Below are 18,842 nucleotides of genomic sequence, written 5' to 3' on the forward strand. Positions count from 1 at the left end.
AAAGGAGACCACGTATACTCCAGCAAAGTTCTAAAAAGGGCATCAGATTGGTTAATATAAAAAAAAAATCTTAAGAGTAAAAAATTCAGCGCAGAACTGAATAAAAAGAAGGCAAGAAGCCTACAGGCAATGAGAAGGAGGCCTACCCAAGAAGCCAGTGCCAGCTAAGGTAGGCCTAAAGCCTTCTAGTGCTCTAACCAGAGAACCTGAAGCCCCTGGCAGTATGACTTGAAGTGATTTGTGAAGACTGAAACCTGCCGTGCTGACCAGGACCCTCTAGGGGTAACAAATTATGCTCTGTAGAGCTAGAAGCTCAAAGGTCTTTTACTGGAAGACCAGAAGCCTGCAGTGAACGAGCTGAACTTCCCCATGGGGACTGGAAGCTTGCAGTACACTGATCACTTATGTTCCAGGAGGCTTAGAAATCTGCAGTGCTCTGACTGTGAATGAATTAGGGGGATGGTAAGTCTGTAACACTCTGACCAAGAAGACACTGGGAAATAGTGGGACAAAGAAGAATGAATTTTATAGTGCTGTGAAATCCGACAAGCAGGAAAGCTAAAAGCCACACCCTGAAATCAGGACAAAACTAGGCACAAAGTCAAAACCAAAAACTAAGGATTGAGAAATGAATAAACACAATGACATAAGACTGAAGAGACTCAAGAGTTTAAGAGGTAAAACCAGAAAAAGAGACAAGTATAACCCACAACAAGGATAAGCAGAGATTTGAAAAGACAAGACTTAGCCACTCAAAGTGGGTGGAAGAAATTAAGCAAGAGATTAAAAAAAATTGTAAATGAAATAAGTGATTAAAGAAGGAAAAATTGGAAGGAGAATAAATAGCTTAGAACAGCAGATGGAAAACCTTACCTAAATAGGGGGTTCCTTGAAAAATAGAACAAAAATAACTTAGTGTCTTCAGGACACAACAGAAAGAGTGAACTTAATAAAAATCCACAGATTAAAAAAAATAGAAGAAAATGAAAAAAAAAATCTAGCTTGGAAGAAAGAGAAAAGATAATTTAAGAATCATGGGACAAACTGAAAACTGTTACCAAACAAAAAACTTAGCATATTTTAAGAAATAACAGAAGAAAACTTTTCAGATTTATTAGAACTAGAGGATAAGGAGAAAATTTTATTTATTTTTTAGTAAGGCAATTGGGGTTAAGTGACTTGCCCAGTGGCACACAGCTAGTGAGGGTTATGTGTCTGAGGTCATATTTGAACTCAAGTCCTCCTGACTACAAGGCCAGTGCTCTATCCACTGCGCCACCTAACTGCCCCTAAAGAGAATTTTTAAAAAAAATTACACTGATTACTTCCTGAAACCTCAAGTTGAAAACACCCAGGAATGCCAAAATCCAGAACTTTCAGATCAAAGAAAAAATTATTGTAAGCAGTCTAACAGAGTTTAAGTACCAAGGATCTATAGTCATTATCACATAAGGGGTGATGGGCAATTGCTACATTAGAGAGAAAATCTCAGAACATGAGATTCCAAAAAAACCATAATGCTTTGATAAAGGCTTATAATCAGGAATAACAACCTGGAAAATGGAGTATAACTGGACAGAAAAAAATTGGACCCTTAATAGAAGAGGAATTTTTAAGCTTTCCTGATGAAGACAAGAACTAAATAATACTTAAATGCAAATATAAGTCAAGAGAAACCCAAAAAGGTAAATATACATGAGTAACTAGAAGGGATTAAATGATGACAAACTGCTTATCTTTTAATGTGAGAGGAGAGCGAACTGCACATTCAGAATTCCACTATATGAGGAGTGAGTAAAGAAAGACAAACACAGGTCCTGGAGGTGGATTTGTTCTGTTCTGATGATTTTAAGAAAGGAAAAAAGATGAGAGAAGTTAAAAGAATGCATTGGGAAAGAAAGGCAAAATAAGGGGGAAGAGTTAACCATTTCTCTCAATTGAGGTGCACAAGAAGAAAACTATACAAACATAGTTTGGAGTATGAGGTTATCTCATGAATCTCTCTTATCTGAACTGGACAAAGGAGGATATAACACACAAAATTTGTTGTATAAATACATTCAACTCAACAGGAAAATACATGCAAATATGGAAAGGAGAAAGGTAGGTTTAAGAGGGAAGGTTGAGTTGAGGAGGGAATAGCAAAACAAACTTCACCTTTGGAAAGTAGGTTATAAAGGAGGAATTAAAAAGAAAGTATAAGAATCAATGATCTGGGGCTATAAAGAGGGAAGAAGCAATAGAATGGAAGGGAGCACATCTCTTCAATTACAGATCATAAATGTTGATCATATTTCCTTTTCTTTCCCTACCTTCATTTCATCAGTCAAAATCCAGAACTCTCAGGTCAAAGAAAAAAAAATACCGTAAGCAACTATAAAGAAAGCATTTAAATACTAAAGAACCATAGTCAAGATCACATGAGACTTGGCAGCAAACACCTTTGAAGGGGAGAAAGCCATGGAATACATTATTCCAAAAGGTAAAAGATACAGGTTTACAACCAAAAATAACATCCTGCAAGACTGAGTATAATCCTTTAGGGAAAAAATGGATCTTTAATTGAATAGAGTTAAGCATTCTTGATGAAAAGACCAAAACTGAGTAGATAATTTGCAATGAAAGCACAGGATTAGAGAGATACCTAGAAAGGTAAATGTGTTTAAATAACTGGAAAGGCTTAAATGACGAGGAAGTGCTTACTTTCTAGTGTGAGAAAAGAGACTAGTGACTGTTCAGGATTTTAATGTCTACAAGAGTTAAAAAAGGAATTAAACAAGACAAAGAGAGGGATTAAGGGTAGTTTTACTCTGTGTTGATGGTCTTAAGAGAGGAAATAAAAGGTAGTATAAAATTAGTACACTGGGGATGAAATGTAGAGGAGAGGTATGAAACTTACTATGTTTCATATTTGGGGTACATAAGAAGAGTATACAAACATGGAGAAAGGGGTCAGGGTGGGGCATTTTCTTTAAAAAAAAATCTTATGTGACTGGTAGTACATGTACCAGCTGAAGACATTGTCTCTTACTTTAGTGATAAAATTGAGACAACCAGTGTAAACTCTCTTCTTTATTTTTCTTCATCTCTAACTCTTTGATATCATGCCCTACTTTTTCTTCCCTTCCCTAGTCTTTAATGATATGGCTCTACTTACATGCTTGATTCTATCCTCCTCTCATTGTCTTTAGCATATTACAACCTAAAATCCTCTACTCTCTCTCTTAATTTTTGACCTATCTTATCTTCTCATTCCTTCACTACTGCCTCCAAATATGCCTAAGTCGCTCCCCATCCACATACTTTAAAAAAAAACCCTTCCCTAGGCCCTACATCCCTTTAAGCTATCTTACCATATGCCTCTCTCTCAAAGTCAAACTCTTTACAACAGCTGTCTATACTTAACGTCTTCACTCACTCACTTCTCTACCCTTTGAAATCTGGCTTCCAACTCATCACTTAACTGAAACTGCTCTCTGCAAAATTACCAACAATCTCTTAGTTGCTAAATCTTTTTTCAGTTCTCATCTTCCTCAAATTATCTATTTGCTGCATTTGACTTTGACCACCTTCTTTTCCTGGATACTGTCTCCTCTCTAAGTTTTTGTGACACTATTTACTCCTGGTTCTTCTTATATATCTGATTGCTCCTTCTCCATTTCCTTTACTGGATACATACCATACCCTCCAACTATGAGTATACTCTAAGGTTCTATCCTAGGCTATTCTTGGGCTAGATTTCTTTTTTAAGGACCATACCTTAAGCCGAAATTACTCTGGTTTTCATTGATTAGCCAATTATAGGTCCCAGCCCAAGCCTCATTTGGTCATTATTTGGGCTCTGATGGTCGAGAGTGAGTGTAAATAACAACTGTTTCTGTTTTGGTCAGAAACCCTTAAGGGCTCCCCTCCCAGATTTTTTTTTTACTAGGTAAAAGAGGCCTCATTTTCTTTGCCTCATTTCTTACTTTGCCTTAATCACTGAATGGGTGTTGCCTCAGATAAACTGAGACCTGGGAAAGACCTTAGCTTAAAAAGGCCAAGGTCTCCCACTTCATCCAGGGCCATCTCCAGTCCTGATCTGTATCTTGCCACTGGCATGGAGATGGCTCTGGAGGAGAGAGTGAGGCTGGTGACTTTGCACATCCCTGCCTCACTTAAATCCAATCCACTTGCAAGTCATGACATCACCTTCCCGATGTCATGATCCTCTTCAAGAATGAAGGACAAACAACAACATCCTAAACCCAGTTCTTAGGTCCCCTTCCACTTTCTTTCTCAGTAACCTCATCAGCACCCATGGATAGAATCATCATCATTAGGGCTCACAGATCTATTTATCCATCCCTAGCCTTCCTCCTGAGCTTCAATTTCACATCACCAATTAGCTATTAGACATTGTTTTAGAGGTATCTCCAACTCAATATGTCCAAACGGAATTTATTGTCTCTCTCCTTCCTTCCTCCCCATCCTTCCTTTACAACTGCATGATATCTGTTGAAGACACAGTCATACTTCTGGTTTCCCAGGTTTGTAATCTCAGCATTATGTTTGGCTTCTTAGTCTGCCTTACCCCATCTAGCCAATCAGTTACTAAATTTCGCCATTTCTACCTCCACAATATTTCTATATCTGACCCCTTCTTTCATCTCACATAGTTACTGCCTTAATTAAAGCCATTACCATTTCTTGCTTAGATTATTTCAACAGCCTTCTTATTGGTTTCTCTACTTCAAGTTTCTTATCATTGCAGCACATCTACATGCTGTTGTCAGTGATTTTCCTTAACAGCAGATACGACTATATATCCCCCTATTCAATCAAGCCCAGTGGCTCCAAATTGCCTCTAGGATAAAACATAAATTCCTCTATTCTTAAAAGAATGAAGTCCGGACCACACCTTTCTTTTTAGCTTTAATAAACATTATTTCCCATCCTGTATTCTGTAATCATAACCTAAGTGACCCTTGTCTTGCTCTTTACATAATCCACTCCATCTGACTCTCTGCCTTTTTACTAGCTATTCCCTCATGCCTGGAATACACTCCATCCTCACTTCTGCCCCACAGACTCTCTCTGTTCTTTTAAGACACAACTCAAGCACAACCTTTTACATGACGCCTTTCCAGATGTACTCAAGAACTAGTGTTTTCTCTCACAATTTATCTTGTGTTTAAGAGAACAGAGGGCCAGGAATGGCGAACCCTTAGCAGTGGCCCCTGGATAGCAGGTAGACACATATGGCTTGATAAAGGGTGGTCCCTTTCCACTTTATGCCGATTGCCTGGACCATGGCTGTGGGAGCTGGGGGTTCTACAGATCACGCTGTAAGGCACTTGAATATGATCTCGTATTATACTGAGAGTGGCTTGTTTAGTGATATGCTCAAGCATAAGTTGCACAATTGGAATTCAAGCCAAGGACCTCTGGCTCTAACCCAGGCTCTTTCCTCTGACGTAGGTCCAGCTCTCCAGTGCTCTCACCCCAGTACAACAGGAAGGAAGGTTATTTGCCCAGGCTCGCCTTATGGCTGTCTCTCCAAATCTCCTTCCTCTTGGGGTAAATCAGCCTGGGAGCTGATACTTCAGCCATTTTGCCTCCAAGGCTGCACCACCATCGGTCTCTCTTACCAGCAAGCACAGGCAGCTCAGCCTCAGTGAAGGTTACTTGGGTTAGGTCTGGGAAAGGTTCGAGAAGATTCCGGACTACATTTCCCAAGGGGCCTTGGGGCCGTGCAGAAGTACTTCCTCTTCCTCATTTGCTCACGCGCTCCCTTGTCCTTTTCCTCTACGAGTAACAGGATTCGTCTCAGTCTCCTTCCACCTTCTTTAGGTCCCCGCCCTGTCCCCACCTCCCCCTTCGCCCCGCCTCCCCCGCCGCGCAGAGCTCTGTACGCCTCTGTGTGGGTTTGTGTAGGTGTGTTTGTGGCTGTGAGCAGCACTTATGGACGGGCAGCTGAGATTCGACGGGCGGGTGGTGCTGGTCACCGGTGCGGGGGGAGGTGAGCAAGCGGCGGTGGCGACAGCTTGGCGAGCGTTCGCTCGCACGGGCGCTCCTCCTCATCCCCCTCCCGCCCCTCGTGAGGGGTTGCGCGCGCACGCTCTTCGGCTCGGAGCCCCTCTTCTCGCTGCTGCAGCGGCGCTATCCCGGGACTGGGGGAGATGGGAAGGGGAGGTGAATGGTGCTGGAGGCGTAGTTTAGGGTGGGGGTGGGGAGGAGTCCTGGCCAGCCTGGTTCGGGAGCCACAGAGGTTGGTGGTGGAGGCACGGAGTAGAGAGGATGTTGAGTGTGCAAAATGCAAAACCCTAACCTTCCTACCTCTCCCCCCATCCCTCCCATCCTTGGGTTATTTCCCCTCTTTCCCTTCACCTTTTTTCAGAGACTTTAAAATATATTCTGTTTCTGCTCAGGAAGAGAGTCCCTCATGCCTCTGGCTCTTAAAACAGAAAAGTACGTTTGTATTTTTGGCTTGTGGCCTTACAGAATTAGAAACAAAGTTCATCACCAGCAGGCTGGTTTGAAAAGGAGCTTTGATCCTACCTATTTAGTGGCCCTTGCCTTTAAAGGTGCAGAGATATATTTACCGTCTTAGATCAGGAAATGTAGCATATGTTGACTTTTCAAATGACAATTTACTTTTCAGAGGTTTCAGCCTCAGAAACCTCAAGGATGTTGATTAGTCAGTGATTCAATTCAACAAAGATTTATGATTATTTGCAAGGCCTTGTGCTAGAGGATGGGGATACTGAGGCAAGTCCTTTATCTCTGGACCTTTTGATGTGGGCTATGTTGAATTAAACATTAAGCTGAAATGAATTCTGCCTAAGGCTGGCAGGTAATCTGAAAAGAGGCACTTGTTTTGTGGAGTTTAACTGAACTACATACTTTGAACACAACATTGTCTAAAAATGCTAAAATGATTAGGAGCTATTTCGGGAGTAAGAGTTCATTAAAAAAAATAAAACTTTGCTTTTGGTTGAAATAATAAGTAGTAATAAAGGGAAGTCCTAAATTGTTTGCAAGCAAGGACTAGAAGTATAAGTGTAGTTGGAAACCCTAGGAGCCAAATTAATGGTATGTCCAAGTTTATATATATATATGTGTGTGTGTGTGTGTATATATATATGTGTATATATATATGTGTGTGTGTGTATATGTATATATATATATATTTAGAAAGGTGGGGCAGAGAACAAGCATTTATTAAGTGCCTGCTCTATTCCAGGCACTATACTTTACAAATGTCCTATTTGATCCCTACAACAACCCTGTGAAGTTTTTGTTGTTGTTTAAGCATTTTTCAGTAGTGTCTGACTTTTTGTGACCCCATTTGAGTTTTTCTTGCCAGAGATATTGGAGTGGTTTGCCATTTCCTTCTCTAGCTCATTTTACAGATGAGGAACTGAGGCAAACAGAGTTAAGTGACTTGCCCTAGTCACACAGCTAGTAAGTGTCTGAGGCCAGATTTGAATTCAGGAACATAAGTCTTCCTGACTCCAGGCCCAGCCCTCTGGTGCTATTATTTATCCTCATTTTTACATAAGATTGCTGATTTATATCTGGAAGGGTCTTAGTGGAGGTTTCAAAGTTCAGAGTTGAGGATTTCAAGTTGGAGAGAGGTGCAGCTCGAAGTTTCAGAAACTTGGCAGAGAGGGTCGAACTTTCCCCTCTTTGGCCCTTAGAGGTTTTGGAGCGATAATAGAGGAGGCATTCAGTCAGGAGCAGAAAGATGGATTTGGATTTGGAGAGAGAATCATCTCTGGGAGGCAGCAGGGTCAGAGAATGGGTATGCTCCTCCCCGTGGATTTATATACCCTATCAGGGGTGGGGAACCTTCAGCGTTGAGGTTACACATGGCCTTCTGGGTTGTTGGGTGCTGGGTGCAGCCTTGACTGAGACCAAGTTTTGATTTGTTATGAGAAGTTTGGATTGAGTTAAACGGCTGCATTTGAGATTGGGCTTCAGGTTCCCCACCCCTGTGCTCGATTCAAGAATCAGACTCTGGGAACCTGACAGAGCAGAGAACTTCATTGGAAGGAAGCTGGGTGGGGGCTTTGCATTGAAAGAAGGACTTTTAGGGGTAGCTAGGTGGCGTAGTGGATAGAGCACCGACCCTGAAGTCAGGAGGAACTGAGTTCAAATCCAGCTCAGACCAAACACTTGACACTTACTAGCTGTGTGACCCTGGGCAAGTCACTTAACCTCAATTGCCTAAAAAAAAAAAAAAAAAAATCCAAACAAAAAGAAAAAGGAAGAAGGACTTTTAGTATTAGGAATTGAGATATCCTTTGCCATACCTACATCCCGCATATGTACCTCATTATTCTTGTACTCCCAGTTAGAGAGCCCACTCTTCCCATCAGTCCAATCCTTTCATTTTACATATGTGGAAAATGAGGCCCAGACATAGTCACATATACCTCCTTGTAACTTTGTCTTCTCCCCTTTCCGCATTCCTTCCTATGTCCCTTTGGGGAAAACTTCAAAGGATGTGGAAGGAATGATAAGTACTATTTTATCTTTCCCTCCGTTTCTTGCCTGGTATCTTCTGCCTCCTTGTTTTATAGCTGTCCACATCCTTTGGCTCTGATGATTCTTGTGGATTTTTTTTTCTTAGGACTGTTTCTACAGTGGTTGTCACTTCTGGCTGATTATTTGATTAGTGCCAGGAGAATGACCCTGGATTATTCTCTCAAGTAAGAATCAGGGGCCTTATAGAGGCTGTTGTTTTTTTTCCCCTGAGTTCTGCATGTGAAATTCATACTCATATTTCATGGTGGGGAAGTGGGATAACCTTCCTGTTCACCAAGATCCTAATTAGGGAGAAAGGTCTTATTTATGCTTGATCATAGTCCTCTGGCCCTTTGGCAGAGTCTCTTATTAAACCATAGCTCTTTGATTTTTACTGGGGAAGCTTAAGTACTTGACTTTCCTAAAACCATCATGCTCAGATAAATTTCTTAACCTCAACTTTGAGTATGATGAGGATTGGGGAAGAGGAGATGCTTAGGTTCTTACTTTTGCTGATTTCATAAATTTTCAAGGTGGCTCAAACCCTAAAATAACTCACGTGAATGGCAGTTTTTATTGTTGAAAAGCTTGTTTTTCAACAGGGTTATTCAGGTTTAAGAATAATCTAAATATTTGTTATCTTTTTTCAATATTTTCTGAATTTCAGTACTGTAATTAGGCTCCAACTAATTATTGTAAAATTTGGCTTGAGTAGAGTGGGAAAGGAAAATAATACTGATTGTTCAATTTTTTGTTTTTATTTTAAACTAGGATTGGGACGAGCATATGCCCTGGCTTTTGCAGAAAGAGGTGCATCAGTAGTTGGTAAGTTTATGTATTTTTTTTTGTAATTTCAATAGCTGTTTTTTTCTTAACATTAAAAACTCAAAACACAAATTGTTTATCTTCATTAGTCACCTATTTTTGTAGAATATTATGTGTACTTTCAGTCAGATTTTAATACCAATCATTTCTTCCAGGATTGCATTTATTTCCTAAGGCCAGAGTGCTCTTCATTTTAAGTAAACTGATTTCACAATTTTTCTAACAACAGAATTGTTAAATCAGGGAACTAATCAGTGTTATATGATACAAAACCCCAAACATAAGGCATTTTTGTACTTCTCTTTGTTGTCTGTAGACATTATAATTACCTAGACCAATAAGAGGAGGGGAATGAAGTTTAGAGAGCTTTGGGTTTGAAAAGGCTTGGAATATTGGTAGAAGAGGGATTAAAATCAGACTAGTGCTGCAGTATTCTGAAAGTGTTGTAAAGGAATTCCTAGTATTCTAACACCATATAACCAGTACCATGAGTTTTTTTCCTTTTTTCTATTTCTTTTTCTCCCCCTTTGGATCAGACCTATGATTTTATTGATAAAGGGCTGGTGAGGAACTTCCTCTACTAGTACCTTCTCTTGCAGCTGACTAGTTTTTTTAGGGGTTGGAGGGGCGTACTTTGAGTGAATGGCCTAGGGTTAAACTGCCATTATTTATGTCAGAGGACTTAAATTACCGAGGTCTTGGTTATTACAATGCCAACTCTACTGTGAACTTTCCATTTTCTTATTAATTAAGTTTTATTAATATTTTCTGGTTTTGTATCAGTCACTTCTGAATATAGTACCCATGCCCAATAAGTCATCCCTTGTAACAGAGAAAAAGTTACACAAAACCAGACAGAAACAATAACTGTGTCTGATAATGTATGTGCCATTCTGTACTTGTAGTCTTCTTCTGTACCAAAGGAGGGCAGTGTACTTGGCTGTTTGTTCTCCAAGAAAAGGTTGGACATTTCTGTTACTCAGAGTTATTTTAATTTACATTATTGTAGTCATTGTGTATATTGTTCTCCTGGCTCTGTTCTCTTTGCTCTGCCAGTTCATACAGATCTTCCCATGTTTTTCTGAATCCTTTACATTCTGTCATTTTATATTGCACAGTAATACTCCATTACAGTCATATAAAAGTGTTTTTCAGCAATTCCTCAATTGATGGATACTCACTTTATTTCTTTTTTTGCTTCCATGAAAAGTATTTATGTAAATATTTTGTCCTTTTCTTCTGTTTTCTCTTTCGAGCCTATGCCCAGTAGTAGGATTACTGGGTGAAAGAGCATGAATAGTTTAGTTACTTTTCTTACATAATACCAAATTGTTTTCTATTTGAACAATTCACAGCTTTACCAGTAGTGTATTACTGTGCCTTTCTTACAGCTCACAGCCCCTTCAACATTGACTATTTCTGTTTTTTAGCAGGTTTACCACCATTTTCTCATTCACTTGTTTTTCAACTCAGTTTATTGGTGATTTTTTTGTGGGACACATTTCCCATTTTATATTCAATGTTAATAGAAAATATATTTTACTTTGATACTTTTGAAAGTCTTCATTGACTTTTTAGTGTTGAAAAGTGTACAACAATGTTAATAATCAGGTAGAATTTAATTTTTTGTTTTTTTTCCCAGTATTTTCTGAATTTTAGTGCTATAATTAGATACCTAATTATTTCTGAACATGGCTTGAATATCACAGATAGGAAAATTTGTTTTTTTCCATAGCCTCCAATTGATTTTTGCTTTTGCTCATTTCTCATCCATTCAAGGTGTAAATAACTCATTTGGGCATTATTTGCATGACTGTATTGCAAGGTGAGGGAAGTATTGGGCAATGCAGAGGCTTGTCTGCTTTGCTGAAGGAAGAAGAAGAAGCAGTAGCCACAGGTGGACATTTCATAAGGACCATCATCTTGTAGTTGTATTTATCTTGACATCACCCCTCTACTTTTATAACAGATTGTACTTTTCTTAACCAAGGTAAAGAACTTTGGGGCTGCCCTGGCATGATTCACTTCCTCCCCTTCCAGTAATGAAATCACTGCCACCATTACTTCCCAAAAGGACGTCTGACTCAGTTGCCCTGTGGTTCAGTTCATCCTCCCTATGACTTTTTAGACCAAAAACTCCTTTCTCTATGTGGGTTGTTTCCCTCTCGAGAATGTAAGATCCTTGAGACCAGAGATTATTTTTCTTTTACATTTGTATCCCTACCATTTAGCACAGTGCCTAACATGTAATAGACACTTAAGAAATGCTATTCATTCATTTGTTCAATTACTCATTTGTTCATTCTGTAAATGGTGTATATAGCTCCTTGAAGGCTGGGACTATTTTTGCCTTTCTTTGTGTTCCCAGTGCTTAGTATTGTTGCTTGTTGACTTCATACAGAAACTTAGTCATTTCTTACTATGTGAGATTCTTGTCCTTTCCCTCTCACTTGTTTCTACCTTTTATACCTAACTAAATTGTAAGCTCTTTTTATGCAGCATTACATCATATTCCTGTTTAACATTGTTAACTGAGTCTGGGAAAATTCTTTAGGTGAAACATTGTTGCAGCAGGTTAGTCCCATAGGAACAATGTTATAAATGGCAGATCTGTTCTAGGACTGCCAGAATTTGATCTATGAAAACTTAAAATTGGCCTTCAGACACCTGAGGCAATGTCACATTTATAAGGCTGCTTTGATGATTTGAAAGATCTGTGATCTCACTGTTGTGGACATTCCTGCCAGTATTATAGATTGCCTTTTCATCCTGTGGCTGTTTTTCATATCCTTCCATAAATTCTTTCTAAAAAGTCTATGTAATGGGCTAGAGGTCTTTCTCTGCATCTTTTGATGTTTTTGGATAGCATTGAAATACTTGGATTGTTTATTTTTCACATTTGCTATATGACTCACCCAGTCATAATTAATAATATACTATAGGCTGTTTATAGGCATCATTATGTCTTTACATGACCCTTTGGGTAATTTACTATTTAGGTTCTCTTAAGATTGTGGTATCTCATGGTTTCGCAACCATGTAGCCTCACCAGGATAATGTATGTAAAAATTTCACTGGATGGATCATTTTATTTTTTGTAATGGTACATATTGTAACCCATCTACTTTTCTGCCCTCTTGTTACTCTTGTTTATGTCTCTCTTAAATCATCCCAATGGGTGAAAGCCCTCCTTTAGGCCTATAAACTTTACATTGACACCAATGTAGCATGCATCTCTTATTCTTTACTCTGGATTCACCTCCTTTTTGAGCATATATTTCCTGGCTACCTTTTATGCTTCTGGGTGTGAGAGTCATCATTGTTAATATGCAGCAGGCTATTCATGATTTAATCTCTCCATTGCTCTTTAGATTTCCTCCAATTTAATTTATTCATTCAAAAGTGTTCATTATATTGTAGGCACTGGGGATACAAATATTAAAGCTGAAAAAGTCCTTGCCCTCAAGGAGTTTATATTCTACAAATTTTTTGGCAGTAGTAATGTTCAATGATTTACAACCAGATTGCATCACTGAAAGAACATTGACATTAAAAATATGGATTTTTGTTTCAGAGAGTGAGTGGGCACCTTCTCAAAAGAAATCCAGCCCACTGTCTTTCTGCTTCTAAGTTCTTGGCAGAGCATGAGCACGCATGCTATCAGCAGTGTGTCCAATATCAGTGTTTAAGCCCAGTTCAGTAGGCTAGCCATTGAATTAATATTATGGTTTGGACAACAGGTGTTCTTGTAGAATTGTAAGGCTGAACTCTTTTGAGTGTCCATTTTGAAATACACAATTACCAATTTAAAAAGCAACCCTTCCCCCTCCCCCAATAGTAAACTATCAAAACAAATTAGTGTTTCATAGACATGGGGAAAAGTTTTCAGCACAGTACAAAAATTAAAAGCATTCCTTTTCACAAACAGATATATCAGGATTAATTTACTTTCTAGTAGGCAATACATATCTCCCTATGGTATGATTCACTTGATATTGACAATGAGAGGATCAATGCATAGAAGTGGTTAAATTACTTTAGGAGCCTTATGTGAAACTAACATACGTGGTTTCCTTTTAAAGCTTGTTTTGTTTTACAAAGTCAGGCTTTTAAAAAATCTACTAACAACAAACCTAGTAGGATCTCTGTTCTCTGAACCTATCAGTTAAAAAATGTGATTTGCTGTTGACTGCCCTCTTTTTTTATAAAGAAAATTCTAACCATAGTCTGGGCTTGATATAGATTCCCATTTTTGCTCTCTGGGCTGACTTGTTCACCCTGTTCTGGACACATATTGGCAGGTATGGGGTTCCCGAGAGGGCTGCTTCCCATGAGACCACTACTCACAACTCTCTTTGTACTTTCAGGATCTTAGGAATAACGTTGATACGGATAGGAATATGCTATTTATACTTGCCAATCTTACTTCTGATTCCCTGTGTAACACAGGAGACACAGGAGCTTTTGAGCTCCAGCTTCTAGCAGTTTCACACTTGATATGGGCAGCCAGAAGGACAGTACTGGAGACATAATGAGGGGTTATTTAATTACTTTATCCTTCTCAAGGGGGTTGGTGATAATGGGAACATCAACTCCTACAGCATCCCCTAATTACTCTTTTCGAAGGGTCAGGCAAGAATATACAGAATAGGAGCTCCAACTCCTACAACATTCCCCAAATCTCAATGGGGGCCAGTTGAGACAAGCACAGCAATCTAGCTTGTACATTCCCCACTTATTGACCAGTGCTCACTTGATTTATAGAGGAGCATACAAAGAAGGCAATTTGCCAGCAATAGCCTCACAAGTTTACATTAACTGTGGCAATATCATGGTGAATCAGCATAGCGCAGGTTCGGTATGCTGTTTACAACTTAGGCACAAATGTTTACATTGTCTCATTGTTATAGCTCACTGCACAGTTGCAGTAGAAATTGTTTATGGCCATGGATCCTGGGAACTATTATCTAGAAAAGAATAACAAAATCCACTTTACATATACCCTACTAGTGTTGAGGTGAATTGACCCTGACTCAGGCCAGTCCTCTCAGAGTTTAGATCCAGTATTGGAAATGAGACGCCTATAGGGCATTCAGCAGTTAACCAAGGTTCATTTAGCCATAATATAGAAAGGATACTCCACATGGAAATATCCGAATGGATCTGGTCAGCAGGGCTTGTGTGGCTTTGGGGTAGTCTTCAAGTCTAAAGGGCCCTGACTCCATGCAGGCCTGTTATGCTTTTAGGTGAACTATAAACTTGAGTTATTATGGCCTGAGGTTACCAGGAAGATGCTTGGTTACTTGTAGGTGGCCTGAGCCCCTTGGGCCAAAGAAGTCTTAGTGAAAGAATCCTTAACTTTTATGAAAAGAACTAGCCTTGGACCAAAGAAGTCTTAGTGAAAAAATCCTTAACTTTTATGAAAAGAACTATCCTAACTTATAAGGGGTTGGGGAATATTCTGGACTATTATAAGATGTGCTCATTTACACAAAATCAGTTACCATGACACCATTAAATATTACCTATACCACATTTACTTAGCAGTAAGGCAAAAGCAAGAGTATTCATAGGCATAGAAAAAAGCAAGAAAAATTAAACATCACACTCAATAAAAGACAGGTAGGAATTATAACTAGCTTTTGTATAGTAATTTCAGGTTTGCAAAGGGCTTTATTTGTGTTTTCTTAATTGATTAAAACATCACAGTTGAACTGTGAACTGGGGTCATATTTTCCCACCAGTCTACAGAGTGTCTCTGGGAGAGACTGAGCACATCCACTTCAAAGCCTATCAGGGAGGCATAACTAAGGAAATCCATGTGTCTGGGATGACTCACAACTGTGGACTGCAGGCCTTGATGTCCTCTGTCCTCTTAGGAATAATCTGAATGACAAAAATGCTGCTTCTGCACTAGCTGCTCTCCTTCAGGTTCAGACAACTCTCCTTCTGGGCAAAGCCCTCCTCTTTTACTCTTGAGCCAATGAAGTGATGGCAAGGTTTTTTTTTTTTTCCCTTCCCATTCTTCTCATCTGGGCTCTGAGGAAAAAAAAGTGTTAAACTATTTCAGTGACATGCAGTTTTCTTAATCTGGAGAGCTGATAGCCTTATCTGATCTACAAATTGCTGGGGATTCTATTTTGGCCAGTCTACTCGAAGGATTCTCTCATAGCAAAGTGCAATTCCTGGCAAAACAGTTTTTGTCTCTTTGTTCCTCCTTTTCAAAGCAGAGAAAATAATTTGTTTAGCCATTCTACAATCAATGGATAGTTCCTCCTTTTTTATTTCTTTTCTAAAACCAAACATTTTGTTATGGATATTTTGAGATGTCTGAGACCTTCCTGACCTTGACTTTCTTGGGTTGTGCAGGGATGTGCTCATAAATTTGCATCTAGCTCCCTGGGGAGAAAATGTGTGGACATACTTTTAAGTTTAATCTATATTATTAGTATTTTCTCCATCACTTTCTTAAATCTAGACAATCAACAAAGCAAATCTAACCCTAATTTGCAGCATTTGGATTTCCAAGGTATAAATGTTCAACTGAAAATTTAGCAATTAGAAGTAGTAAGCTGGAACAAGCCAGCTCCAGCACATCACAGCATATGCCTAGCAGTAGTATCTTTGAGTCAAAGGATATGAACAGCAGAATCACTTTTTTGGGTTTAATTTAAATTGGAGCAATTTACAACTCCACCAAGAAGGTATTAGTGTGTCAGTGTTTCTGCAGCCCTTCCAACATTGACTGTTTCTGATGCTTTTTGGGCTGCTAGGAACCCTGAAATGCAAAGGTACAGGGTGGGTCTGCCTCAAAAGAGTTGGACCACTCAAGGCTTCTTTCAGTCAGAGTAGTGAGGTTTTATTATAATACAATTAGGTGGACAAGATTCCTAACAAATCTGCCCAATTTAATGAGGGTAAGATTTGTACTTTTATACAGAAGAAAACTGTGAGAAAATCTGGATGAGATCAAGGAGTGGTAGTGGGCTAGGTGACAACAAATGAGTTAAGAGTCCAGAGAGCCACAGTGAAAGGGCAGTTAAAAGGATTATTGAGTATCTAGGTAGGCCAGATGCCTCAGGCAAAAATGCCGGGGACTGGGAAAGTTCAGGATCTCAAACTATATTACAAAGATGCAATCATCAAAGTAAGTTGTTTATTGGATAAGAAATAGGTTGATCAATGGACTAGATTAGGTACATAATATACAGAAGCAAATGAGCACAGTAAACTAATGTTTGATAAACCCAAAGATCCCAGCCACTGGGGCAAAACTCACTATTCAACAAAAACTGAGAAGACTGGAAAGTAGTCTGGAAGAAAGTAGGCATAGAGCAATCTCTCACACCGTATATCAAGATAAGCTCAAAATGGGTACATGATTTAGACTTAGAGAGTTATATAAACAAATGAGAACATGGAAGAAATTACCTGTCAGATCTATGGATAAAGGAAGAGTTAATGACCAAATAAGAGATAGAGAGGTCTGTGGGAGGTAAAATGGATAATTTTGATTACATAAAATTAAAACAGTTTTTGTTTTAAAGTTTAAACTTTAAACTAAAACAAAAACTTCTCAAAAAAAGAACTACAGTTTCATCTAGGAGTATGGTGAAGGGGAGGTGGAGCTACAAGAAACCTGTTCGTATTATTTAAAATAATGTGATTATGCTTCCCAAGTGTTTAGTAACAGATGTTTCTGTTTCTAAGTTTCTGAGCAGCGTGACTTCATTGTATTAATAATGGAGTGACTGAGTAGTAGTGTTAATTTTGTGCACCCTAATGTTGGAACTTGTTATGGACTATTCTTTTGATACATCTTTTTAATATATGCTATCAATCCCAATAAATTACTTAACTAGACACCAAAGCTTAAAGTCAATTTGCACTTTATGCTATTGCCACTTGGGGGTAGTCTTACATCATACAAAAATTGAGTAAGCCTCAGTGTGAGTAACTATCGTGTTGGCTCTCAGCCGTTTGAATTTTTTCCATTGTACTTAGATCATTAAAAGAAAACCAGACCACTGTCTGTTTTTGAGTTTGAGATTTTCTTTTCATTCTTTCCTGTTATTTGAGTATTTTTATGAAAATGAGCACTTAATACAGCAAATACAAATTTAATTTTTTGATAATCTTATTGCACAAGGGTTGATATAAGTTTTCCGTCCTTTACAGGGTATCTTTGCAGAATTTCTTGCAATGAGTTTAATAATAGGATTACATTGTTATGGAGAGAAAAATCCCAGTCTGTGTTTTAAAGCTCATTTTTTTTCAAGAAAGAAAGAAAGAAGACAAAGAAGTAGTTGGATTGATTATGCTGATTTGAAATGCCGAAAGAAAAATAAATCAGTTCTGCCATCCTTGTACTTATGTGTATTAGGACAGCTAACCCTTTTGTCAGAAACTGTTAATGTGGAAAATCCTAGGTAAACCTTGTGGGATTTTTCCTACTTGTCTTGACCATAGCTCTTACCCAGGAAAACTGGGGAAATATAGTCATAGTATAGCAGGTATACAAAGGCTGATTTTGCAAGCAGACAATTTACAGTATTATAGAAGAAAGTTTTATTTAAAAAATGGAGACCCTTGAATAAAACAGCCATTAGTTCCAAAGAGGTATATAAATCCTTAAGTACGAGGGCACCTTTGGTGGAGGCCCACCCTACAAGACTCATGTTTATTTAAAAAAAAAGTTTTTATTTATGTTTTTGTATTTTTATATCATCCCCACTATCCTCCCTCCTCCTCCCAGAGAGTCATCCCATATACAAACACACATATACACACACAGAAGAAAAAAAAAGAGGAAAAAAATCAGTGTAACTGATCAATACATCGAAAAAGTCTGAAAATAAATGCAGTGTACAGTTTCAAAATAAAAAAAAAGTATAATTTTCTCAGAACGTTTATTTTTAAATTGTGATTTTGTTTTAAGTGATATGTTTTTTGAAAATCACAATCATTTCTTTGGGTCAAAGGGATAATAATCATAATAGTACCTAGCATCTATACTGTGCTTTAAGATTTGCAAAACACTTTACAAATCTTATTTATTCCTCATAGGGTAGTACTATTTTAGGGTAGTGCTATTATCCCTGTTTTACTGATGAGGAAACTGAGCCAGACAGAGGTTATGTGTCTGGCCTGGGATGATACAGCTAGTATTGAAGCCAGATTTGAACTCATGTTTTTGTGACTCCCAAGTTCAGCATGCTGTCTGTTGGATCACCTAGCTGCTTCAGTATGTACAATTTAATACAGTTTCTCTAATAATTCCAGTTTTTTTCTAGAATGATTTGACCAGTTTATAGCCTTATCCAAAGTGTATATACCTGACTTTCTGTAACTCCTAAAACACTAATAAGTTTTGATTTTAAAGATACTTGGCATTGACCTAATTGCTTAGTCATACCTGTGAAATGTTTATTTCAGAATTTACCAGAACAAAATTATTATTCAAATGTAATTTTAGCCACTCCTTACCATTCAGTCATGTTGACCTA

The 18,842-nt window shown here is 38.4% G+C and overlaps 1 protein-coding gene across 1 annotated transcript in view; it reads left to right on the forward strand.

Moving 5' to 3' along the window:
• Positions 1-5,860: 5,860 nt before the first annotated feature.
• Positions 5,861-18,842, forward strand: part of HSD17B4 (hydroxysteroid 17-beta dehydrogenase 4) — a 122,903-nt gene continuing 109,921 nt past the window's right edge. The window contains exons 1-2 of the mRNA XM_027874972.1: positions 5,861-6,001; positions 9,283-9,336. Coding sequence (XP_027730773.1) covers positions 5,944-6,001; positions 9,283-9,336 — 112 coding nt within the window. The 5' untranslated portion in view covers positions 5,861-5,943. The remainder of the gene's footprint in view (positions 6,002-9,282; positions 9,337-18,842) is intronic.

Source organism: Vombatus ursinus, unplaced genomic scaffold, assembly GCF_900497805.2.
Source record: "Vombatus ursinus unplaced genomic scaffold, bare-nosed wombat genome assembly UNPS02014807.1, whole genome shotgun sequence".
Classification (NCBI taxonomy): Eukaryota; Metazoa; Chordata; class Mammalia; order Diprotodontia; family Vombatidae; genus Vombatus; species Vombatus ursinus.